The sequence below is a fragment of the Podarcis tiliguerta genome, assembly GCF_965153285.1.
Source record: "Podarcis tiliguerta genome assembly, chromosome: 3".
In the NCBI taxonomy this organism is placed as follows: Eukaryota; Metazoa; Chordata; class Lepidosauria; order Squamata; family Lacertidae; genus Podarcis; species Podarcis tiliguerta.
In genome coordinates, this window is record NC_139536.1 from 73523702 (window position 1) to 73545149 (window position 21448).

The 21448-nt window shown below is 39.3% G+C and overlaps 1 protein-coding gene across 6 annotated transcripts in view; it reads left to right on the top strand.

The window, feature by feature from the left end:
• Window positions 1-21448, top strand: part of USP45 (ubiquitin specific peptidase 45) — a 59192-nt gene that overhangs the window by 12059 nt on the left and 25685 nt on the right. For all 6 annotated transcript variants that reach the window (XM_083433479.1, XM_083433480.1, XM_083433475.1 and 3 more), the window contains exons 3-9: window positions 373-542; window positions 1094-1197; window positions 2554-2654; window positions 12599-12750; window positions 13603-13698; window positions 15190-15320; window positions 21144-21231. In XM_083433479.1, coding sequence (XP_083289605.1) covers window positions 373-542; window positions 1094-1197; window positions 2554-2654; window positions 12599-12750; window positions 13603-13698; window positions 15190-15320; window positions 21144-21231 — 842 coding nt within the window. The remainder of the gene's footprint in view (window positions 1-372; window positions 543-1093; window positions 1198-2553; window positions 2655-12598; window positions 12751-13602; window positions 13699-15189; window positions 15321-21143; window positions 21232-21448) is intronic.

The window sequence follows — 21448 nt, forward strand, 5'->3', positions numbered from 1 at the left end:
ACATGACCACTATTACTGCTAATTGTTATTTAATTTATTAGTCACTTGACATATAAAAAGTCTCCAAGTGACTCACAAAACTTAAAAGCGTTATGGCATAACATAAAAAAGAGCAAAGCCTAACAGTAACCTATGAAGCAAACCCAATAAAACAGCAGTAAAAACATGTCATCAATACATAGCAAAATGATACTATGAAGGGGATGGGGTGCATTTATAGACTTTGAGAAGCCATTAATGACAGTCTCATCGTTACGTGATTTCTTCCCCTTCCAAATTTACAAAAATGTTTTCTTGCCAAATATCTGTTACAACAATAAAACATATGCCTTAAACATGTTAATATATATTTTTTTTTTACTACTTCTATAGGTCTGACATGCCAGCATGTAAGCCAGGCAGTGGATGTGCATAATGTGAAGAGAGCAGTAGCTCAAAATGTCTGGTCAATATGTTCAGAGTGCTTAAAAGAAAGAAGAATATGTGATGGTGAGCCCGTAATGCCTTCTGACATATGGCTGTGCCTCAAATGTGGTACTCAGGTAAATAAATATGTGACTTAAAGATATGTAATATGTGTAGTTTTTAACCTGCCCTCTGGCCCCTAATAAGGTATATAACACAGCTTATCAACTTAGTAGCGTTCCACTAAAGTACCAATAGAAATCAGTCTAGGACTAAGAGTTTGGAGTTTTGTTCATTTGTGGCATCTGGACAATAACACTTTAGTTCTTGCTTAGGTATGCCTAGCAGCTTGTTATTCCTTAGGTCTTTTTGTCTGGATGTTTTGAAGAAAAGCCAGAATTGGAGCAGTGCATATGTTTTGAAACAATGAAATTGTTTGGCCATTTTGTGTCTATTATAACCTAATGCCTATAAATGCCTAGATAAAGAGTAACATTTTTTGAACAATTACTCTTTATCTAGGCATTGGGTTGTTTAGAAGCTGTTCTTGTCAGGGGTCTTCAAAATGTCATTTAAGCTACAACAGTTCAGGAACAGAAACTTAAGACAAGAAGAAAATTTGCTGATTTTACTAAAGAACATAGTAGTTATGATAACTATAGTTTAACATTTTTATTAATGAATTCAGGGCTGCAGTCAAAACTCAGAAGGCCAGCATTCGCTTAAGCATTTCCAGAATGCACTAGGAGAGCCTCATTGCATTGTAATCAACCTCAGCACATGGATCGTATGGTAAGTAAATTGGTGTTTTGAGAGGGGAAGCTGTGTGTGTTTGTGAGGGAAGACATACACTTGTACACCTTGTAATATACAGGTATGCATACATCCAATGATTCATTCCTTTTGTACGTGAAATTCTTCTTGGAGTTGCACTAACATTTTTTTGATTTAGTTACTCAACAAGAAAATATAAGCAGGTTAAAGAAAGTCCTTTGTTTTATTGCGAATGATAATTCTAGTATGTCAAACTAATAACTTGTTAGAATGTGAAGTTTGTTAATGTGGACTCTGAAATGTAGCTTCTGCTCCCCAGAGGTTTTATATATATAAAATATTATATATATATATATATATATATATATATATATATATATAATCCTGCTCCTATGGGTCATCTGCTTTATTGCAGTTTTTTTACCACCCTACAGCCTCCCCCAAAATTTGTGAAACAACAATAAATGATGATGATGATGATGATGATGATGATAATAATAATAATAATTTTTCCAGCTACTGCTGCAGGTCCAGTGTTGTGATTCTGTGATGCCAAAAGGGATTTGTGACCTGAAGACCCACCAAATATGTCACTTTTAAAAGTGACACCTCCTTTTCACATTGGACCTCCCAGAGGTCAACCCCTGAAAAAGATTACCCGTGCTGTTAATAGGGATTAATAGGATCAGACATAGAGATTCCAGTAGTAGTTTGAGAAGATAATTACTCCATATGTAATGGCTATGGGATCCAGCCCTCACTCTACCACCTGGTGGTGGTTGAGGTGGTGGAATTGTGGAAGGACAAAGTCTCTTCCATGTTCCCCTCTCTCATACATGGCTTCTTTTTTTTTTAAGCAGTCAAATTCACAGTAGCAAAGTGATCTACACTGCTCATACCTAAGAGGGACTTTCCTTTCCAGGGATAGATCACAGTTCATCTGCAAAAGTTCTATTGGCACTAATGTTGCTTCGGACATCCCTTGTGACCAAGGGCCAAACTAAATATCGTATGTTTGGGAGCAGGGGTGTTTTAACCCTTTCTGTCTGGGCCTTCCCTGTGATTGTAGAGGGGACTGTTGACATCCCCATCCAGGCACTGTAGTATGCTCACCCTAGCATTGTGGCTACACAGTCTCTTTTTGCCGCTGCCGCCGCCAAAATCAGTAGAGTCTAGGTGGTGCTGGTGGTGGGGAATTTGCTTGGTTCAGGTCCCAAAATGAATATGTTGTTTATAGTAGTTGTAACATGTAGTCTGTATATAGACATTACCTGAAATAAGGAATCGCAATGTTTTATGACTTCATATAAAGTCATAAGAATTTATGATTTGCCTGGAGAATCGTTATGACAACATTTTAAATCCTTATTCTAGGTGTTATGAATGTAATGAAGAGCTATCAACACACTGTAACAAGAAGGCTTTGGCGCAGATAGTCGACTTCCTCCAAAGACATGTTACTAGAAATGAATCAAGTAAGTTTGCGTTAATAAAAGTTATATGGGGCTAAAGTCGATATCATGCCTCTTTTTATTTTTGAGAAATTAAACATGAGGCTTGCAGATCCAGCAGGTTCTTTAAGAGTCCCGTGTGGCCCACAACATTACAGTCATGCACCAAACAAACGACTGAATTATCTTGAGTGCTAATAAGTAATGTCCCTAAATTAGTAGGGAATCTTAAGAGACCATCTTGGCTGTGAGTCCTGGAAGCCCTGCTCCCTGCCTTGCAGGCCTTTTCCCACCTAGCCTGGGAGGGTGGGGCCCTGGCTGACTCCAGCTACAAAAACTGTGGCTGCTGAACAGACTCTTGGGCTAGGGAATTGCTCAGGGAAGATTTGGGGGGGGGGGGGATTGCTGTTACCGATATTACTTTTTTGTATCATTATCTGAGATCTTAATATGATTTATGTGGAAATTTTTCAATTTTGTACTTTTTGATGTTTTATTTATTGTTTATGATTACTTTTGTTACGCTTGTGATAGTGCATTTTTTTTACATGTTGTCAGCCGCCTTCAGCATAGTTTTAACTATGGAAAAGGCAGCATACAAATAAAATTATGTATGTATGTAAGAGGGCTATCTCAATGACAACTCTGCAGAGCACCTCAGTAGTTCACTTGCAAAAGAGCGGTGCCAGGCTTTCTAGCCATCTGTCTAGAAAACCCTGACATCTAGTTGTATTGAGGTTTGAGAGGTTATTCTGTAATGAAGGAAGAGGTACAGGATATACATAAGTAAGTTATGTGCCTAAGTTATGTGCCTAAGTAACTTACTATTACTAAGTTACTAAGTAACTTATGAAAGGGACGCGGGTGACGCTGTGAGTTAAACCACAGAGCCTAGGTCTTGTCGATCAGAAGGTCGGCGGTTCGAATTCCCGTGACGGGGTGAGCTCCCGTTGTTCGGTTCCTGCTCCTGCCAACCTAGCAGTTCGAAAGCACGTCAAAGTGCAAGTAGATAAATAGGTACCACTCCGGCGGGAAGGTAAACGGTGTTTCTGTGTGCTGCTCTGGTTCGCCAGAAGCAGCTTAGTCATGCTGGCCACATGACCCGGAAGCTGTACCCCGGCTCCCTCGGCCAATAAAGCGAGATGAGCGCCGCAACCCCAGAGTCGGTCACGACTGGACCTAATGGTCAGGGGTCCCTTTACCTTTACCTAACTTTACTATAGCTTTTAAGCAGAATGCATACTTTTTGGGGGGGTGTTGCGTTTGTATTGCAACAGGTTTCATCTTACAAGAGGTGTTTTCTTACATCTTAGAAGAGCCTTGTACTAGGAATATAAAGGATGATAACAAAAGGCCCATGAAAATAGCCTTTTTTCCCTTAGGAAGAAAAATTGCTGTATTTGTGGTTCAAACAGCACAGGTTCTGTTATAAACATATAAGCTATATGATAGTGTAATGGTTCTAGGGGTTGCTCGTGCGTAAGCCGGTGCAAACACCTGGCTGGGTTGCCTGAGTGAACCTTTTCTGTCCGGACAGCCACTCACCCGTGGCTGTCTCAATCGCTGGCAGAATCTGTCAGTGGGCATTTCTTAAACTTCTTCCAGCAAAGAAGCTCTTTGACGCCTAGTCTTCTCCTACTCTCTCTGCGCGAAAGCCTTCTGCGCAAGTAGGGCGTAGGCAGCGGAGGACCCCTACTCTCCCCGCTGGTCCCCGGCAAGGAGTCATGGGACCGCCTCGCCGCTTCCCCCATCTGCCCCCCTTCTCCACTGGTGCTACACTGATTCTCTTCCCCAGAAGATGGGCTGCCTCTCCCAATCCCGGGACGCTCCCTGGAATCCCTCTGGATTTTTCTCTCTCCCTCCAGCACTGATGGCAGTTCCCTGACAGATAGTGTGTTGAAAAATAACTTTGCCACCTTTATTACATGGAAATCTTTCTAAATACCATGTGCCCAATAAGAATACAAGAACTTGGGCATGGCAACTTTGTCCTGTTTCAGTTTAATTGAGAATTCATTTGAAGGAAAGGCAAAGATGTTGTGGTGGGGGTGTTGAGAACACAGATATCCTGTTGGGTACATTTTGAGGAATGACAAAAGCAAAATGCTTGTGATTGGTGTGGATGCGAAGGACTAGAGTGGCAGCAGGACCCTGTCTTTCCACTTGGCAGTTCGTAAAGATTAAACTTTAGCTGCAGAAATGTGCAAATTACATTACTTCTACATGACTGGCCCAGGGAATTACATTAAGCAATTGAGATAAGCCCAAGTGTGGCGTTTCCCAAAAGAATGCTTGCAGCTGTGCGGATTTCAACTATGATCTAGTGGTTTACCATATCCAACAATATGTTGTTCTCTTTGCTTTCTCCATCCTCCAATTCCCTGCCCTGGCTTTTAAAAAGTAATCTGTTTGGTTAAAAGGGCATGTTTGGCACAACATGGAAGAATAAAGCAAGGGCTTTGTAAGGAGTAACTACTCAGCAGAACCTAGTTTTGTGGAAAAGGTTAGCAGGCCATTATGTTTTATTTGCCAGTAAAGCAGGTGCATTATTGTTGTGATGGCACACTTGTGAGTTTCACATGAACCCAGTGCACATGTAACACACAGGAACCATGCTGAGCTGCTATAGTTTGAATGCCAGTCTTTTCTAGGAATGGGGGAAATTAGAAACAAGGGTGTGCTTGATCACTGGAAACAAAGCTTACGCAGATTAAATTTTCTCTGCATCTTTTCTTTCAGTTTTATTTATGTCGTACTTGCCTTCGTTGCTTATGGCAGAGTTTCTGTAAAATTTGCAGTGCAGCTTGATGTTTTGAGAGTCGTAACATTGACACTGAGTATTAATTACTGTTTAAAAATGTGCCGGTTTTTTCACTAATATATTGAATATTTCTATAACACTGCATTTTTATGTAAGCCACTTGAAGATTTTTGCTAAGTGGTGTACAATTTTTATAAATAGTATTTTTGCAAACTATGTGTAATTAAACTTTGTAGGTTTATATTACCTCTTTATGTAGATTTATATAAGCTCTTTTTTGGGCAGTGTATCTCAATAGAAGTAGATAATGCTAATAAATAGTCTGACTAGTGGTTGTTGTTTTTTGTAGTCCAGCGTTCAAAGAAACATAGGATATCCAGCTTATTTATTACTTTCTCTGTTGGGGTGAGAAATAGAAGAAAGGGTGTGTGCGCAGAAACACTAAGTCTAAAACATTCTAGGAAGAGTTCTGTTCAGGTTATATCTAATCAGGCACTTGAAGAAATTGATGGGAAATAGTTATAATAGCTTTTTTTTTTTTTTTTTTTTTTGCTTAACTGATCCAGAAACATGTTACTGTTCCAAATATCTCCCTTGAGAACGGGTCTGATCATATTCTGCAGAAGGAGAACACTATAAAATATTGATGATGCTATTGCAATGCACTCTGGAGGCTGCTATTTATTTTTATTTTATTGCGGATGTAATTTAAGTCTTTTAAAGGGTGTTCTGGGCAAATAAATTATCATTTCCATCATGTTCTGTTTGTGAATTTGCCAGAGTTGGAAACAGAATCCTGAACTAAGTGGGTGGAATTCAATATTGCAGTCTTCCGGTTGTTCTGTCTGCACAAACATTGCCGCTTGCCAGATGGAAAGATCACTCCCATGCTGTTTTGAGTATTTTCTCAATTCTCCCAGAGCCAATTCTGAGTGGGTAGGAGGTGTGCAGGCAGGGAGAGGGAGGAAAGCCTTGTTGTGCAAGCAGAAGCCCTTGTGCTGGACTTCCACTGACAGGACTGGTTAGGTGGATCCCATGCTTTATTAGAATGTGATGTATTTGTGTGAGAACATAGGGTTGAATGCAGATTTGATCAGAGTAAATCCAGGGGGATTTAGTCATGTGGGATTTCAGCCCCATGTTCTCTTAGCAAAACATTTTGATGAAACCATAATCAAATCTCATTTTTTATTGTTTGAATGTGTTACACCACTCCACAGTGAAAAACTCTTGGACTAGTTTAAAATGAAGTGCATGAGTTAAAACAAAACAAGTAATAAACACTATAATCCAAGAAGACTTAATCAATGGGTTTAAGCACACTTAATTCAGCTGTGGATTGTGGCCAAAATCTATAAAAATCATGGCACTACAATTAAAAAGAGAAACACAGGCAATGAATTAAAAATAACTCTTCAACTTAAAATATAAAGGTTCTGTATGATGGAATGGTTTTCACTTGTCTCCTGAAGACCAAGTAAACCTGCTTTGGGAAGGACACGCTGTAACTGGGATGCCTCTTGGTCCTTTGGGACCCCGCCAGTCAAGGGAGGAGAATTTTCTTACAGATGTGCTGACTCAGTTAAAAACTATTTAAGTTTCATTGCTTAATTTGAAATAGGCAATACCTCAACATTGTCTGTGACTCAAGCCTGGGATCATGTAAAAGAACTAGATGTAGAGAGTTTATCACTAAGCGCTGCGGATAATATCTCCATTCTGATGGGGCTTGTGCTTGCTTCATGAAATTGAGCAATACCCATTTATTCTGTCATTGCCCTATAAATAAATTGCCATTTTAATTCTTTGATGCAGTGGTGTTATAGTATAGTATGGAAAAAATGGCACAATAGTCTTATCAACCATTTAAGAATGGAACATTCACTTGATTTATCTTATTTAAATTAGAAAATCTTAACCTTTTCATAGTATTGGGGGGGGGACTGCTGCTTCAGTTTTTCTTAATTTTCTGTAATACAATGGCAATATGTTTATAATACAGCAATGTGTGAATGTGCTAAAAGGAAAGAAAGCTATTAACCTTGCTTTTTATTCCAGAGAAATATTCATTAGAGAAAAGCATTGAACTTGAAACATGTTCCCTGATCTCTCTCTCTCCCCCCACTTTTTATTTTACTTAATGAAAAACAACAACAACAACAACAAAATAATCCCCTGATAAAAGAAAAACAGTGAACATTTGTTTTCTTTTTACTTTTATACCATCTGCCCATCCTGTTAAATTATTGTTTCAGGAAGAATATGGGAAACGTGTGTACAGAAGACAGAGTTCTTCTAAGAAACATGGTTAAAGCAAATTGATGTAGAAGTCCTACCAGTCTTGTATGTCTGTGAAGTGAATACTGTATGCTGTAAACATAGATAGTTGTAGTAGATCTGTGGCTTTTCTAACTAAAAAATAAAATAAAATTACATTGTAAGACTGAAATGTTTAAAAAGAATATAACTTCATTGTGAAGTTTCCTGAGACAGGGTAGATCACATTGAACTCATTCTTCAAATGGCTGCTGATGCCTAACTTCCTCCAATTCCCCCCCAGTCTGGGATCTCACTTCCCAAACACTTCTTAAGGGTCCACTGCCTTTAGAAAGTGCATCAGGGTCTGCAGTGAGGAGAAGGAAGTGCCTGTGTGGCCCTAACTGAATGCTGTGCTGGATATAACCCTCTCTGAATGTTAAAGAGGTTTATAAAATGGTTCAAGGAACAAAATTCTTTGGTCAGAGGACTGGACCAGCCAGATTTAAGAATTCTCTGGAGTTCAAATTGCCAATGAACATGTATACACTTCTCACATCTATTTAAAGCAAAATGTTTCAGGTGAAGATCAGCTAAGCCAAAGTATGTAGATTTCATTTCTTTGGGCAGTTGAACTAACAGTCAGGTCCTGTTCATGTTTTCTTCAGTTTAAGTCCCATTGAACATCCTCACACTTCACCTTAAATGGCAGTGGAAGCCTATGCGTGTTTACTCGGAAGTAATTCTCACTGTGTTCAGTGAATTCAGTTAAGTGTGCTTAGGATTTCAGTCTGGGTTATGGATTGGATTGTAAGAACTGACAGAACACATTTTCTTTATATTTCCAGTTTCCTGATAACTGCTAAGCTAATGTGCTGTTTGGATGTGTAATTATGGCGTCCTGCATTTTATAATTATATGGGTATTCATGTCTTAGTAACAAAGCTGTCCTATTCACAGTCATTGTTTTTTGTGGTGGGTTTTGTTTTATTCTCCCCCCCCCCCCCGAATGATTCACATTTGAGATTCAGTAAACAGAACCTTGCTACTTGTGTGAAGCTGTCATTTAACCATGAAATGAAATGCTTTTATGGAGTTTGCCCTCCAGATATGGTCCTCTGTGGCAGTGCTGTCCATATTTGGTGGCTGTACAAGGAGAGCCAGGTGGTGCTGCAAAGCACAGCACAGTGAAGCGTGGACAGATCTAGGTTTGACATTTGTCATCCTGCACTGCTGAAGGGGAGAGAAAAATCTGCTTTTCCATATGCTTCTGCTCTAATTTTTGCCTGCAGTTTTGTCCAGATGGCCTTGTGAGCATTGTTTACTTTAAGATGTTGTCCCAGATGTTGTTGAATGCCGATGGATAAATGAAACAACTGTGGTAGTCCAATATGCAGATTATGTACACAATTTTGACTTTTTTAAAAAATAAAAAGTAACCAGTATGTTTATGTATTATTTTTTTACTTTGGCAAAAATTCTTTCTACTTTAATTTACTTTTAAAAGAAAAGAGCCAGTATATGGTAGTAGATAGATGCTGGGTTTAGACAGACACATCCAGGGTTCAAATCTCTGGTTAGTGATAAAGCTCAGTGGGTTTATCTTCCAGCCTAACTTTCTTTCACATAATTGTTGTGAGGATAACATTTGCCAGGGGGTGGGGGCGGGGAGCTGTGTGTGCTCTGTTGAGCTCTGTTTAGGTGAGATATATTAATGAACGTGTTGTATAAGTTTTATGCCACTGGAGATTTTAGAGACTTGCATTGTGAATGAGGTTTTTATGGGTGCACCATTTGGAGAATGCACCCCTCAGGTTTCTGATCTTAGAGACACAGCAGGATCGGCTGCATCACCAAGTTCCTTATGGGAAACTTGATCACACAGCTGATCCATGCAGAAAACGGCACACACAGTTGTACGAAGTGCAGCACAAGTATGTTTCCACTATTATATTGAATATGCAGTTGATTCATATCTCTCTCTCTCTCTCTCTCTCTCTCTCTCTCTCACACACACACACACACACACACACACTTATACAAAGTGAACTAGCTCAATAAAGCAGCTCCTGAATCTCCTGGCATGTCTTGTTTGCTTTTTACTGGCCTCTATTAGTGAACTTGGGTGTATTCTATATGAACTGCCTCATTACGAGCATCAGGCAGTGGGGGTGGTGTCAAAAATGAAATTGCATCTTTTGCAAACCCAGGCATAATTTCAAAAAAAATGTGCTTTGACTGGAAGGCAGGGAAATCATTCCAGCCATCTTATGTCAGCTATAATAGGAATATTTAACCATATTTGGTTTCTTTCATTATTTATTTATAGTCCCCCCACCCTCCCCAACCACCTCCCTATTTTTCGACAGAGGATGTAAGTATCTAAGGGTAATGCATAGAGAAATCTTTCTGTATGAGAGTTCTGTTAATGTAAATAGGTCTGTTTAGTTATTTCTCAAGAACGCTTAATGAGTCCTCAGTATGTAACTCATTAGGGCAAATATATGAATTCATATGTCAAAATGTAGATTGCAGCACTGCAGCTCTTGGCATCCATTAAGTCCATAACTTGTTCACATTGACATGCATTGTTAATCAATACTTGAAATGCTGCAGATGTCAGTAATGTTCATATTTAGTACAGCAGCCATGACAGTATGAAAGTTGCTAGTAGAAATCTAGGCTAAATACTGTGTCTCAAGTATTCTTATTACCTCTAGGCTACAAGTTAATGGCTGTCTAACTTCACTGCCCCATATATATTTAAGCAATAAGGCAAATAGGGAAATACAAGGACACCGTACTGGTAGCACATTATATTACAGTTTGTTTAAATATATTGGATTTTAAAGGTTTAAGGCAAATAGCAAGCAGTTGCTTCATCTTGTTCTAAATTAACAAGTCCGTGTCACATGGTGAACTGTGGTGGGCAGAGAACAGTGCAAGTATGTTGTGGGGAAAACATATCTATCCGGTTGTTGAAGATCTGCTACAAACAAATTTGAGCTCTTGCTCTCCTGATGGGCAGGGTGCTAAGGCTACAATTCTATACATCTCTGCAAGTAAGTCAGAGTCAACTTAATAGGACTAACTTCTGAGTAGAGGTGTGTTGAATTGTGCTGCATGATTCCCACTTCTGCCACCACTGGAATATTGATAAACTAGACTTCCTATCATTTGGCAAATACTCTGCATTTTATAAGTTCCATGAAAGGCCCATCAGACATAGTGTAATAGTCAACAGAGGCTGTGAGGGGAGTGTCGTGTGATTCTTGGCTACATTAAGGGAAATAATGGAAGTTTGTAGACTGTAGGCTGTTACTTGCACTTGGTTCCCATTTAAATCAATAGGACTTAAGTCATGACTAAAAACAGAAGAATGTTCATCAAGGATAATATGGACTGTAGTGATCTGATCGTCAATGGAATAAAGAAACATATATTTTGGTTTGCATTTTAAGATATATATGTATGTCTAAATTGGCTAACTTTTAATGGTGTATCTATGTGCATTCTGTATAGTATGGATAGGATGTATATCTTTTTGAATTGATGGTTGAAATGACCATGATGACCAACAACATGATACTAAGTCATGACTGTTTGGCTCCATTGATAACTAACTTTTCATGTGTCCAACCCAGAATATTCAGGATTATTTCAGAAAGTAATGCTGTTCTCTGAACTGTGTATTTATGTTTTAATGTTTAAGGGTTCTCTTACTTTAAGGAGTTGAAAACTGGGGTTATGCTTGGGTATATGCATCATCCTCCCCACCCCAAAGTCTCAAGTTAGCGGAGCACGCCTGGCGGGATAATAGTTTTTCAGCCTCAAATGCTTTTGCTAATAGAGCAGCATTGTTGCTGCCCTTTGAATCATTGGCCATATATATATGATCTGCTATCTATAATTCTTTGGGCCATAGATACCATGTGTCTTACACATCTTGAACATTGGAGTCATGTACACAGTGCATGTTACTATGTACTTGAAAATATATTTGAAGTATTGCAAGACACAGAAATTGCCCTACATGTATGAGTCCGGTATAGCCTTTAGATTTTTATAGCCTTTTTAATCATATGATTTGCCAACATCTATATATAACCCTCATTTAGATATACAGTTACATATAAGTATAGCCCTCATACCAGAGAACACCTAAATGTGCGGCTGGTTTGGGATAAAGGCTGAGAGCCACTTCACACATGACGGTTTTACCATTATAAATACCTGTTTTAGGCTTGTTCAAGGTGTATGTGCTAGCCCCACCAAATTTTGTTTTTTTTCTTTTAACGGATGATTCCATACCATACCCTAAGCTGCTTTCAAAATTTATATTTATTTATCTATCTATCTATCAATCAATCAATCAATCACATTGCTCCAGCAAAACCCAGTGGGTGTACCACAAAATATAACAGCAAAATTACATCAAAGTTTAAAACACAGTTAAGGTGTATCTCTAATCTGGTCCTTTGGGGAAAATTTTAGACTTCTGTTAAAGAAAAGGGAGTCAGAAATTCCCTTAAACATGTAGTTCATAGAAGCATGAGTTGGAAGGGAACCCAAGGGACATATAGTCAGCTCTCTGCATTGCTCAGATATTGAAAGTTCAGATATTGCCTGTAGTTTGAACACTTTGCTTACACACTTATATGAGTTTGAGAACCGCCAATATGACAGGACAATAAGATTCTGACTAGCAAACCTTCCTATGTCAAGAGTACAAACATAGTATTCAGCACATGTGATGGTAAATGTGCTAGCTGATCCCAAACTCATAAAAAGTGTGTTCAAATACCTTAAGGAACTTGGTGTTATTCTAATTAGATTTTATTGATCAAGCATCTGTGGATAAGTCTTCACTGCTTTGTCTTTTATATCAGCTTCATAAGCACACAGTGACTTTCTACCCATAGTTGTTACTGCTATTTCTTTTCTATTAAAGGTTCATCATCAAAAATTATATGGTTACATGGAGAAAACAATGAAGCAAGTGACATATTAAAGGGCAAAGGCATCAGCTCTAGTTGGGCGTCAGTTCCGGTTAAAGGCATTAATAACCTAGGGAACACATGCTTCTTTAATGCTGTCATGCAGGTAAGAATTAAGATGCATCACCGTATTCTGAAGGTACACCTATGTATTTCATTAAGGCTGCAGGTTGCACTTATTTTTGTCTTGGGTTCCGAAACATACTGATAAAAATTTGGTAAGACTGTGCATAATGAATTTCCTTGTTAGCCTTCTTCTACTGCACTGGCTACCTAGGACAGCTCCATCCTGTTTTCTGAACTTTCACCTGATGCTGGGCTACATTTTCAGTTATTTTATATTACTTAGCAATATATCAGTACCTTTATTCTTGTAGCAGTTGCATTTCAAGGTGCAGTGGGAGATAAGGAGAAGTGCAAGGGCCAGCTTTAATTAAACTGTAGCACAAAGGTGATCTACTATTCCTGGAGTTGTGCTGCTCTTTTTTTTTATTTTTTAAAAAGTCAAAATAAATGAGCTCCTAAATGGAATGGAGGAAGAATAAGGAGAAACATTGATCTAAAGATGTCATCTAGCTGATGTATTTGTTGAGTGAAGAAACTATGATAATTTTGAACTGAGCAGCTAGTGTAGAAGCAGCTTTTCTCTCAGTTCGCGGAGTGTTGTTGCTGCTGTGTGGCCAGTTAGAATTTGAAGTATATATTTTTAAAATGGCAGTTTGCAGAACTTGAAACTTGAGGGAATTTCGAAAGCAGTTTTTGATGTGGCATAGGCAGCTGCACATTAAATAAAGGATAGAAGCCTCGCTAAAGGAGCTCTTTGGATTGTGATTATACCACAGCCATTAAGGAGAATTATGCTTGCCACAGTATAAATTTACTTTCAATAATAATTTGTTAGAGTAGTCCAGTTAACAAATAAATATCATCTATAACCTTTCCTTCCTTTTTTCTTTAGAACATGGCACAGACACACTTGTTAAATGAACTAATGTGTGAAGTTAAAGAAAAGGGGACAAAGCTTAAAATTGGTCAGAGTCCTGCATCTCAACTGGTAAGCATTTAGTGAGAAATGCTTTGTGTGAAATATTCAGAGGACTCTCCTTTGGGAATGGCATTGACTGGACATTGAAAAATGATAATGGTGAATATATTCTTGACCAATTTAATATTCATTCAGTGATCACAATATCTGCCTCTACTTTAGTTTTTAGACATATTGTTCTATAAAATTAGTGACTGGGGTGATGTTCTGCTAAATTAAAAGAGAGTGTGACTTGAGTTTTGCTTTCCAGCTTCCTGTAGTCGTCTGGTCACTGTTGGAACAGGATGTGAGACTAGATGGACCTTGAGATTCAGCAGTGTTCTTATTTCTTAAAGCAGAGGTTTTCAACCTTTTTTGAGTCCAAGGCACCCTTGACCAACTACATTCTTAATGTGGTGCCCCTGTGGGGCTCAAGAGCCCAGTTATGTCACCCCTTGTCTGCATAGCTGGCAGCCTCTCAGCTTTTTCAAACCTCCTCTCCTCTCCCCATTCCTCTGCCACCCCGGTCTCTGAGCTGCCCCCCTCCATGTCCCAAAGAGAGGTGCCTCCTCACACTGCCCCACAGTGGCTTGGGAAGAGGATGCCTCCAGCCTTAGTGGCCCAATGGAGGCTAGCCAAAGGTGAATGTGAGGCCAGCACCTTACCTTGGGAGGCAGCAGTGGCAGCAGCAGGTGCTGATGGGTCTAAAGGCTCCACTTCAGCACTGGGCACTCAGCTCCCAGGCAGGCTTTGCACACAACAAGCACAAGAAAGGTCAGTGTGGTGCCTGCTTGCCTGCCCGGCCTCCCATTTCTCCATTCCCAACAGCAAGGGCCGGCTGACTGGTCTCCTCCTTGCAGCTCCTGGCAACCAGCACCCCCTGGCAAGCCCCAGAGGCGCCATTCACCTGGGGAACTTGTAGCCAAGACTGCTGCAACAAACAGCTGTGCAAGCCTTTAGGAGGCAGAGACGCGAGAGGGCATCAAAAGGAAAAAGGGACAGAGGCCAGTGTTGCCTGTGGCACCCCTGACCATCCTTCAGGGCACCCCAGGGTGCTACGGCACACTGGTTGAAAACCACTGTTTTAAGGAGAAACTGATGTCCAATTTTGTCTCCGAATAACATTTCAACTCACACATGTCTTTTTCATGCTCATCTCTAAAACAAAATTAAAAATCACACTTGACTTTTTAAAAAAATTATTCTTGTAAAATGTGTTTTAGTCTATATATTGCACTTCCTTATGTTGATACATGGCAAGGCATGTTAAATCTTGCTTTGTTCTTTGATTGCTTGTTCAAAGTGCTCACCAAGTAGACTGTCCTCAAACAAAATGCTATGTTTTAAATGTAGGATTCTACAAATTGTTTTTCTTTACACAGAAATTGCCAACCTTGAGAGGTTTAGGGTTCCCGCCTTTTCCTAATTTTAATTAGCTGTTTCATCAACTGTTTAGTTTACATTTATAAATTAAGAGGAAGTACTGTGAATTAACGTCTGATATTTATTTTGATCCTAAAGGAACCTTTGGTAGTGAACCTTTCAAGTCCTGGGCCACTGACTTCAGCTATGTTCCTGTTCCTTCACAGCATGAAAGAAACTGGAAAAGGGCCTCTTTCTCCCAAAGTTCTTTTCAGCCAGCTCTGTCAAAAGTAAGAGCAACTTCACGTTGGTAGCATGTTTCACATGCATGGCATCTATACGTTAAATTTGAAATGCTTTGCCTAACATAATCCTTTTTATTTAGATCAGTAGAAATTTATTATGGCGTATCATGTTGAAATAAAACGGCAATGATTTTTATACGAGTTTTTCCCTCTTAACTGTTAGGTTATTGAGGAAAAAAGAAAGAAATTGATGATTCTTTCTATAGCAACTGTTCTGCGTCTGGTACTAATTCATCCACTGTTAATTTTGTTAGTGTTGCAGCTGTCAGACGTTTTGCTAAGACAGATTGTGTGCATAGCTACAGGGCCCTTCTGTTTGTTTTCCACTATTCTGAATATTAGGGATGCATACTTTTGACTTATCTAGAGACTTAGTGGCTCACACAACATTTATGTACTAAGAGGACATAAATAATTCTTTTATTTGTTACGGCTGGGTAATTTTATCAGTGGAAGAAATTGTGAAGCCAGGTATTATGGCAGTACTCCTTGCTATTGAGTAGATTTTCAGCTGAATTGGAAAGTGGAGCTTTGTTTCTGCTTGGTGTGCTCACAAAATGCAGTTATTGGTGTTTTTTAAAAACCCAAACTTGTGCTTTAGCATTGCTGGGTAACGTTTCCTTTATTAGCAGTAATGCAGTGATAACTATGGTGTCTTGTAATTTGGAGCTTAGAAAAGCCAGTAGTTTGTAAGAAAAGGAGAAAGTCACATAGTAGGCAAAAGAGGAACTTGTCTCATCTTGGTTCTTTTTCTGGATAACCACAGATGGTTCAGATTGAAAAACACCACCACTTAGTATATGTGTCACTTCTTTTTGCTCTAGATATTTTTTAAGGCATCAGCTACACAATCCTATACATCTGTAAATCATATATACAATTTTCAGCCTCAAGGCCACGTTCCTTCACAAAGAACTGCATTCTAGTGGTGGGTGGTTCCACCGGTCAAGTGGGTAGAACAATGTATGTGGGCAGAGCAATGGAGGGATGTGTGTTCATGCACACACCAACATACACACACTTATCCCCAAGTAAGGTAATAATTATAACCCTTTTAGGACACATATTCCAGCCGAGCAAAAGCACTCAGGAAAGGCATGGGAACAGGGCCAGAGAGAGGTGTGGCTTAGGGAGAGTACTGAGAAGTAACTAGAGATCTGAAGAGTTTCATTTAGCTCTTGGGCCTGAGATTCTCCATTATGTTTACTTGGAAATAAGTGCCACTGTTTTAAATGGTGCTTACTTCCTAGTTACATACATTTAGGATTGCAGCCTTAAATCTGTGGCTTAAGATCTGTGAAGGATGAAGTGGGGCCCATGGGTACCATTTTCTGGTATCCAGAGCTAAACAAATGAATGGGAGGCATTTCTCCCCTGCTCCCTCCTTCATTAATTTTAAATTTACAATTAATAGGAACAGGATAATTTCCTATTTTTAGAATTCTGTTGTCCTGCCTCTCTACAATTATGTAGGGTGAGGTGCTGTTAGTATACAACTACCTTAAGTTTCTAAAACATCTACATTTTAAAAAAGAAAATTCTTAAGCATGTTTTAATATTTGTAGTTACAACTACTCTTGCAATCCAAGAATGCTATCAAAGATTCAAACGAATTTGAAATTCTACCCTACCCTGTGTAAATGTTTCTTCATTGTCATTACCTAACACACCATTTGTTTTTCTTCCCATAAATTTGGGATAGGAAACTTTTGACCCGTGGGTCTGATTAGGTCTGCCAGGCCTCCCTGTTTGGTCCACAAGGCCACTTCATCCAAGCCACACTCATCTTCCCTACACCGTACATCATATATGACATCACATGTGTGGCAGGTAAAAATCTGGCTCAGTCGAAAGAGAGTTTGCTGGCTCTGCTGAGCAGCCGATTAGTGGTACCTACTGTCCAATCTTGGGGGTGTGGTGGATCGTTATCTCCCTTGGCTCTCCTGGGGCCAAGTTTTAAAGTCAGTTACTTAATATCACAATGACATTAGGTGACTTTTTTGCCCTGCACTTGCACAGCACCTTTCAAACAAGAGTCTTGCTAAACCCCTTTCAAAGCGCTTTGCAGACAACACAGATCAGCTCATTGGCAGTGCTTGCAAACCATTTTTTGGCTGAACTGGTCTTCTACCTTCTCCATGTGGTTGTGGCTTGTCTGAAACAGCCTCATGGACCACATGGGGAGACCTGGCAGACCTGATTAAGTCCAAGGGCCAGAGGCTCCTTGCCCTATGCAAAGCACTTTGGAAGGGGCTTATTTTTCGGTCCCACTAAGCCCATTTCAAAGTGTTGTCTCGCGGAGCACTTGAAAGGGGCTCTGCAAGTGAGGGTCAAAAAGTAATCTAAGATCGTTGTGACTTTAAATATTTTTAAATTCTAAGCTTTTTAAATTCACTACTAACTCGAACCTGGCATACTGGTGACATACTCTATTTCTTGTGACATACTGTATTTCTTGTGATAAACCTTTGATATTGATATCGCTACAGTATTATTGTCCATAAAAATATTTATCAAAACTTTCCTACCCATTCTTAAGTTACACCATTAAGTTTTCAAGCTATTTGTTTGATGAAGAAAAACATTGTTTCTCGTTTTGCAGATCAGAGTATTCTGGTTCTTTTTCTGTTTATCTGTGTCTATGCCTACCATGATGATGCTTGGTTGATGCAGTGAAATGTTTGCTTAGTTTATATCCTGCTCTTCCTCCCTGAAGGAGTCCAGGGTGGCAGTCTTGACATTTAATTTTTTCCTTGGAGTTGATAATTAACAGTGCATATTTGGTTTAAATGTACTGACAACCGAATCATGAAAGTTTTACCTAAAATAAATTCTCCTTCACTTAAAATGAATAGATGCTATATCTAAGTACTGGCTAAATATTTAGGTGTTATTCAAAACAGTTCTGTTTTGTACCATGTTGAGCATTGAGATGGTAGACTTGAGTTGCCATGACATAGCTGTCACAGTTGTCCTTCACTACTTATGGCCATTAACAGGAATTCAACCTGTTCTGTCATTTATACTGCTGACACTGTACAACAGGTTGTAGCGCATTGACACTGGCTTCCATATGTTAGCACATCTGTGAACGGTCAGTTCAACCAACCATCTTAGAGTCCTCCACTTTTGCCAAGGATCTTGCTTGGAGCATATTTTCAAGGAGACAAGAATGCACATCTTTTAGTTGTCAAATCTGAACATATCAATGCTGATTAGAGCTTTTCTATTTCCCCTTTCCTACACACTCCCCCCCCACTCTTCTTTCTTTAGCTTTTTTGACAAAGGTTTCCTGTAGAAATCTTTCCATTTCTCACTAAGAATTTTAGTGTAGTACTGTATGTTAACAGACATTAATATTTATTGCTCATAGGCCTTAAGCAACTGGCTTAACCACAAAATGTCTTATTTTTAATCTGCTGTACTTTTGTCATTTTATATTGAAAAGTGTGTTGATTACACCTTTATAGCATGTGACCTTGGGCCAGCCTTCATCTCTCAGCCTGCCCTAGCCTACTTCACAAGTACTTGTGAATAAAATGGTCGGGGGTGGGGTGGGCGGCAGAGTAAAACTGAGTTTTTTTAGAGGAAAATGTAAGTAGTTCCAGTAGAAAGTGTGTTGATGGCTTGTGTCACAATAAATGGCAGAGAAGATTCAGAAAATGTTCTGCAAGGTGTCCTCGTTTTCAACTGTAGGTGAGAAAAAGAGAAAACTTCAGAAAGAAATACTTTATGAGAAATTTTGGGTTAGCTCTAACATTTTTCTTCTTGCATTCACTAACTGGTACAATTGTATAAGACCTTGACGGAAAAGGCCTTGGTTGGGCAAATGACAAATGAAATTACTGTATCCAGGACAAGTTGCTGACATACACTGAAAATTCTTCTGCTGCTCCTACTGTTCAGAACATCTCTCCTCGGGCTAAAACAAAAATTGGAATCAGTTCTTCTAATTTTATTAAAAGGTGGAACAGGCCAAAGCAGGAAATTCTTTCTTTCCCCATAACTTCAAGTTTTATTAAAGATCACCATAAGCTGTGTTCTGTCAATTATACTCTGGGTTGTATATCAAGAGGAGTGGACAGGCGTTGTGCATGTGTCCCATTCCACTTCTCTACGCAAATAAGTAATGGCTTTGACATTTACTGGTATTTACAAACAAGTTTCAGTTTCCCATGAGATAGTGCCTTTCAGGGGCAGCTTAGATAAGAATGTATAGTATTCTGCAGTAAGAATTAGTAAGAATTACTGTTTGTTTTAAAACTGACCAGACTCTGAATATAATATTTCAGTTTAAGAAATCAGTCCACCAAAGCCTGTAGCTGACCTGTGTTTAGGTCTAAAATAAATAAAGATCAAACTTCTGTAATCCTTTCTGGCCTCTTCACCTTGAGACAATACAGTGCTTACTTGCCATGGCTAATCACTATTTATAAGCCTGATACATGTATCTTATCACATTTGCATTCTGCAGTCTTGCTTGGACAGACCACAGTTAACAATTTATTGTGAATGCACCTAAGAGAACTCTTTCACTACTCTGTATATTTGCTGGGGGGAGGGAGGGGGGAGCAGGCAGTGGGGAATTTGATCCCTCCCTTTGTGTTATGTCTGAACCAGGGATCATGGTTTGTTTTAACAAACTATGATCAGTACGTCCAGTTTGATTACCCGGAAAGCCTGGCTTTGCATGGCTTCTCCCTAGCGCAAGCCAGTGGCGTAGCGTGGGTTGTCAGCACCCGGGGCAAGGCAATTACTTATTTGCGCCCCCTAACCCGTGGATTTGCGCCCCCTAACCCTAACCCCCAGATGTTGCGCCCGGTGCGGCCGGCCCCCCCTGCACCCCCCACGCTACGCCACTGGCGCAAGCAGGGAAGAGTGAAAGAGCCCACTCAGGTGTGATTATTATAAACCACTAACTATATTTTACTATTATGTGTGAACAGGGCCACAGTCTTTTTATGGAAAATTGAATAGTTTTATAGAAACAATGCTGGTAATGGTGAGCTAAAACCTATTCTTAATTTTCATTAAGCACCTGGCACTGTGCATCTAAGACAGCTGGTAGTGTGCTGCACTAATGTGACAATACTCTGCTACTCTGTTCAGCAAAGAAGCAAGCTACCTGCTCTTCTACATATTGTAGGACTTTTAAGATTAGCCTTCATATACTTTATAATAGTTGCTGTGTAACTCTCAATATACCAAAACTCAAGTACCTTTAAATATTTTTTACTGGAACTAAAAAAACCCCATGTCGTTATGTGTTCAGAGTGAAGGTCTGTAAATTTCCAGCATTTATTCTAAAATCATAATGCCCTGTGGACTGTCCTGAAAATTGACTGCCTGGATAAATTTGTGAACATCTCTGCAGATTTAAGATCAGCCATTTTATCTCAGAGGTGGTGGGTTGGTGATTTTGGCCACGATTCCAGCAATTATATTTTGTCATAGGAGCAAATGGCAGCCGTTCACTTATAGGAGAAACTTGACACCACTGTGATAAGGTTGTATCTTTTCTCAAGTGTTGCCCCTACAATTTTGAGTTTTGTTGCCTCTCAGCTATGTCTCATATTGAAATCTTTTTGAAAAGTAAGCAAAGCTTATATGCTTTCCAACTCCCTTTCACCTTTATATATTCCTGTTTCTTGCTGTGGTTTTCTCTTTTTGGCCATGGTTTTCTTTTGATTCCTTAGCAAACACACATTTGTATATAAATTACCTTAATTAGAAAACGTATGATTTTATTATTGAATCTGAAAACTCATCTGCTAGAGACGTACTCATTTCTTCTCTCCCGTTTTGCAGGGCTCCTCGCTTTAAGGGATTTCAACAGCAGGACAGCCAAGAAGTTCTCCACTATTTGCTGGATGCAATGAGAATAGAAGAGACAAAGGTGATATGTTTGTAAATCAATAAGTAGGCAGTAGACTTAAATTTACATTTCAACTAATTTTTGGTGTTCTGATATGGTAGTTGAGACAAGCAGAATAGACTCTTAATCTGGGTTCAAGCCCCACGTTGGGGCTTGAAAGATTCCTGCATTGCAGGGTGTTGATCCTTGTGGTCCCCTCCATCTCTGCAATTCTATGATTCTATACAATGGTACCTCG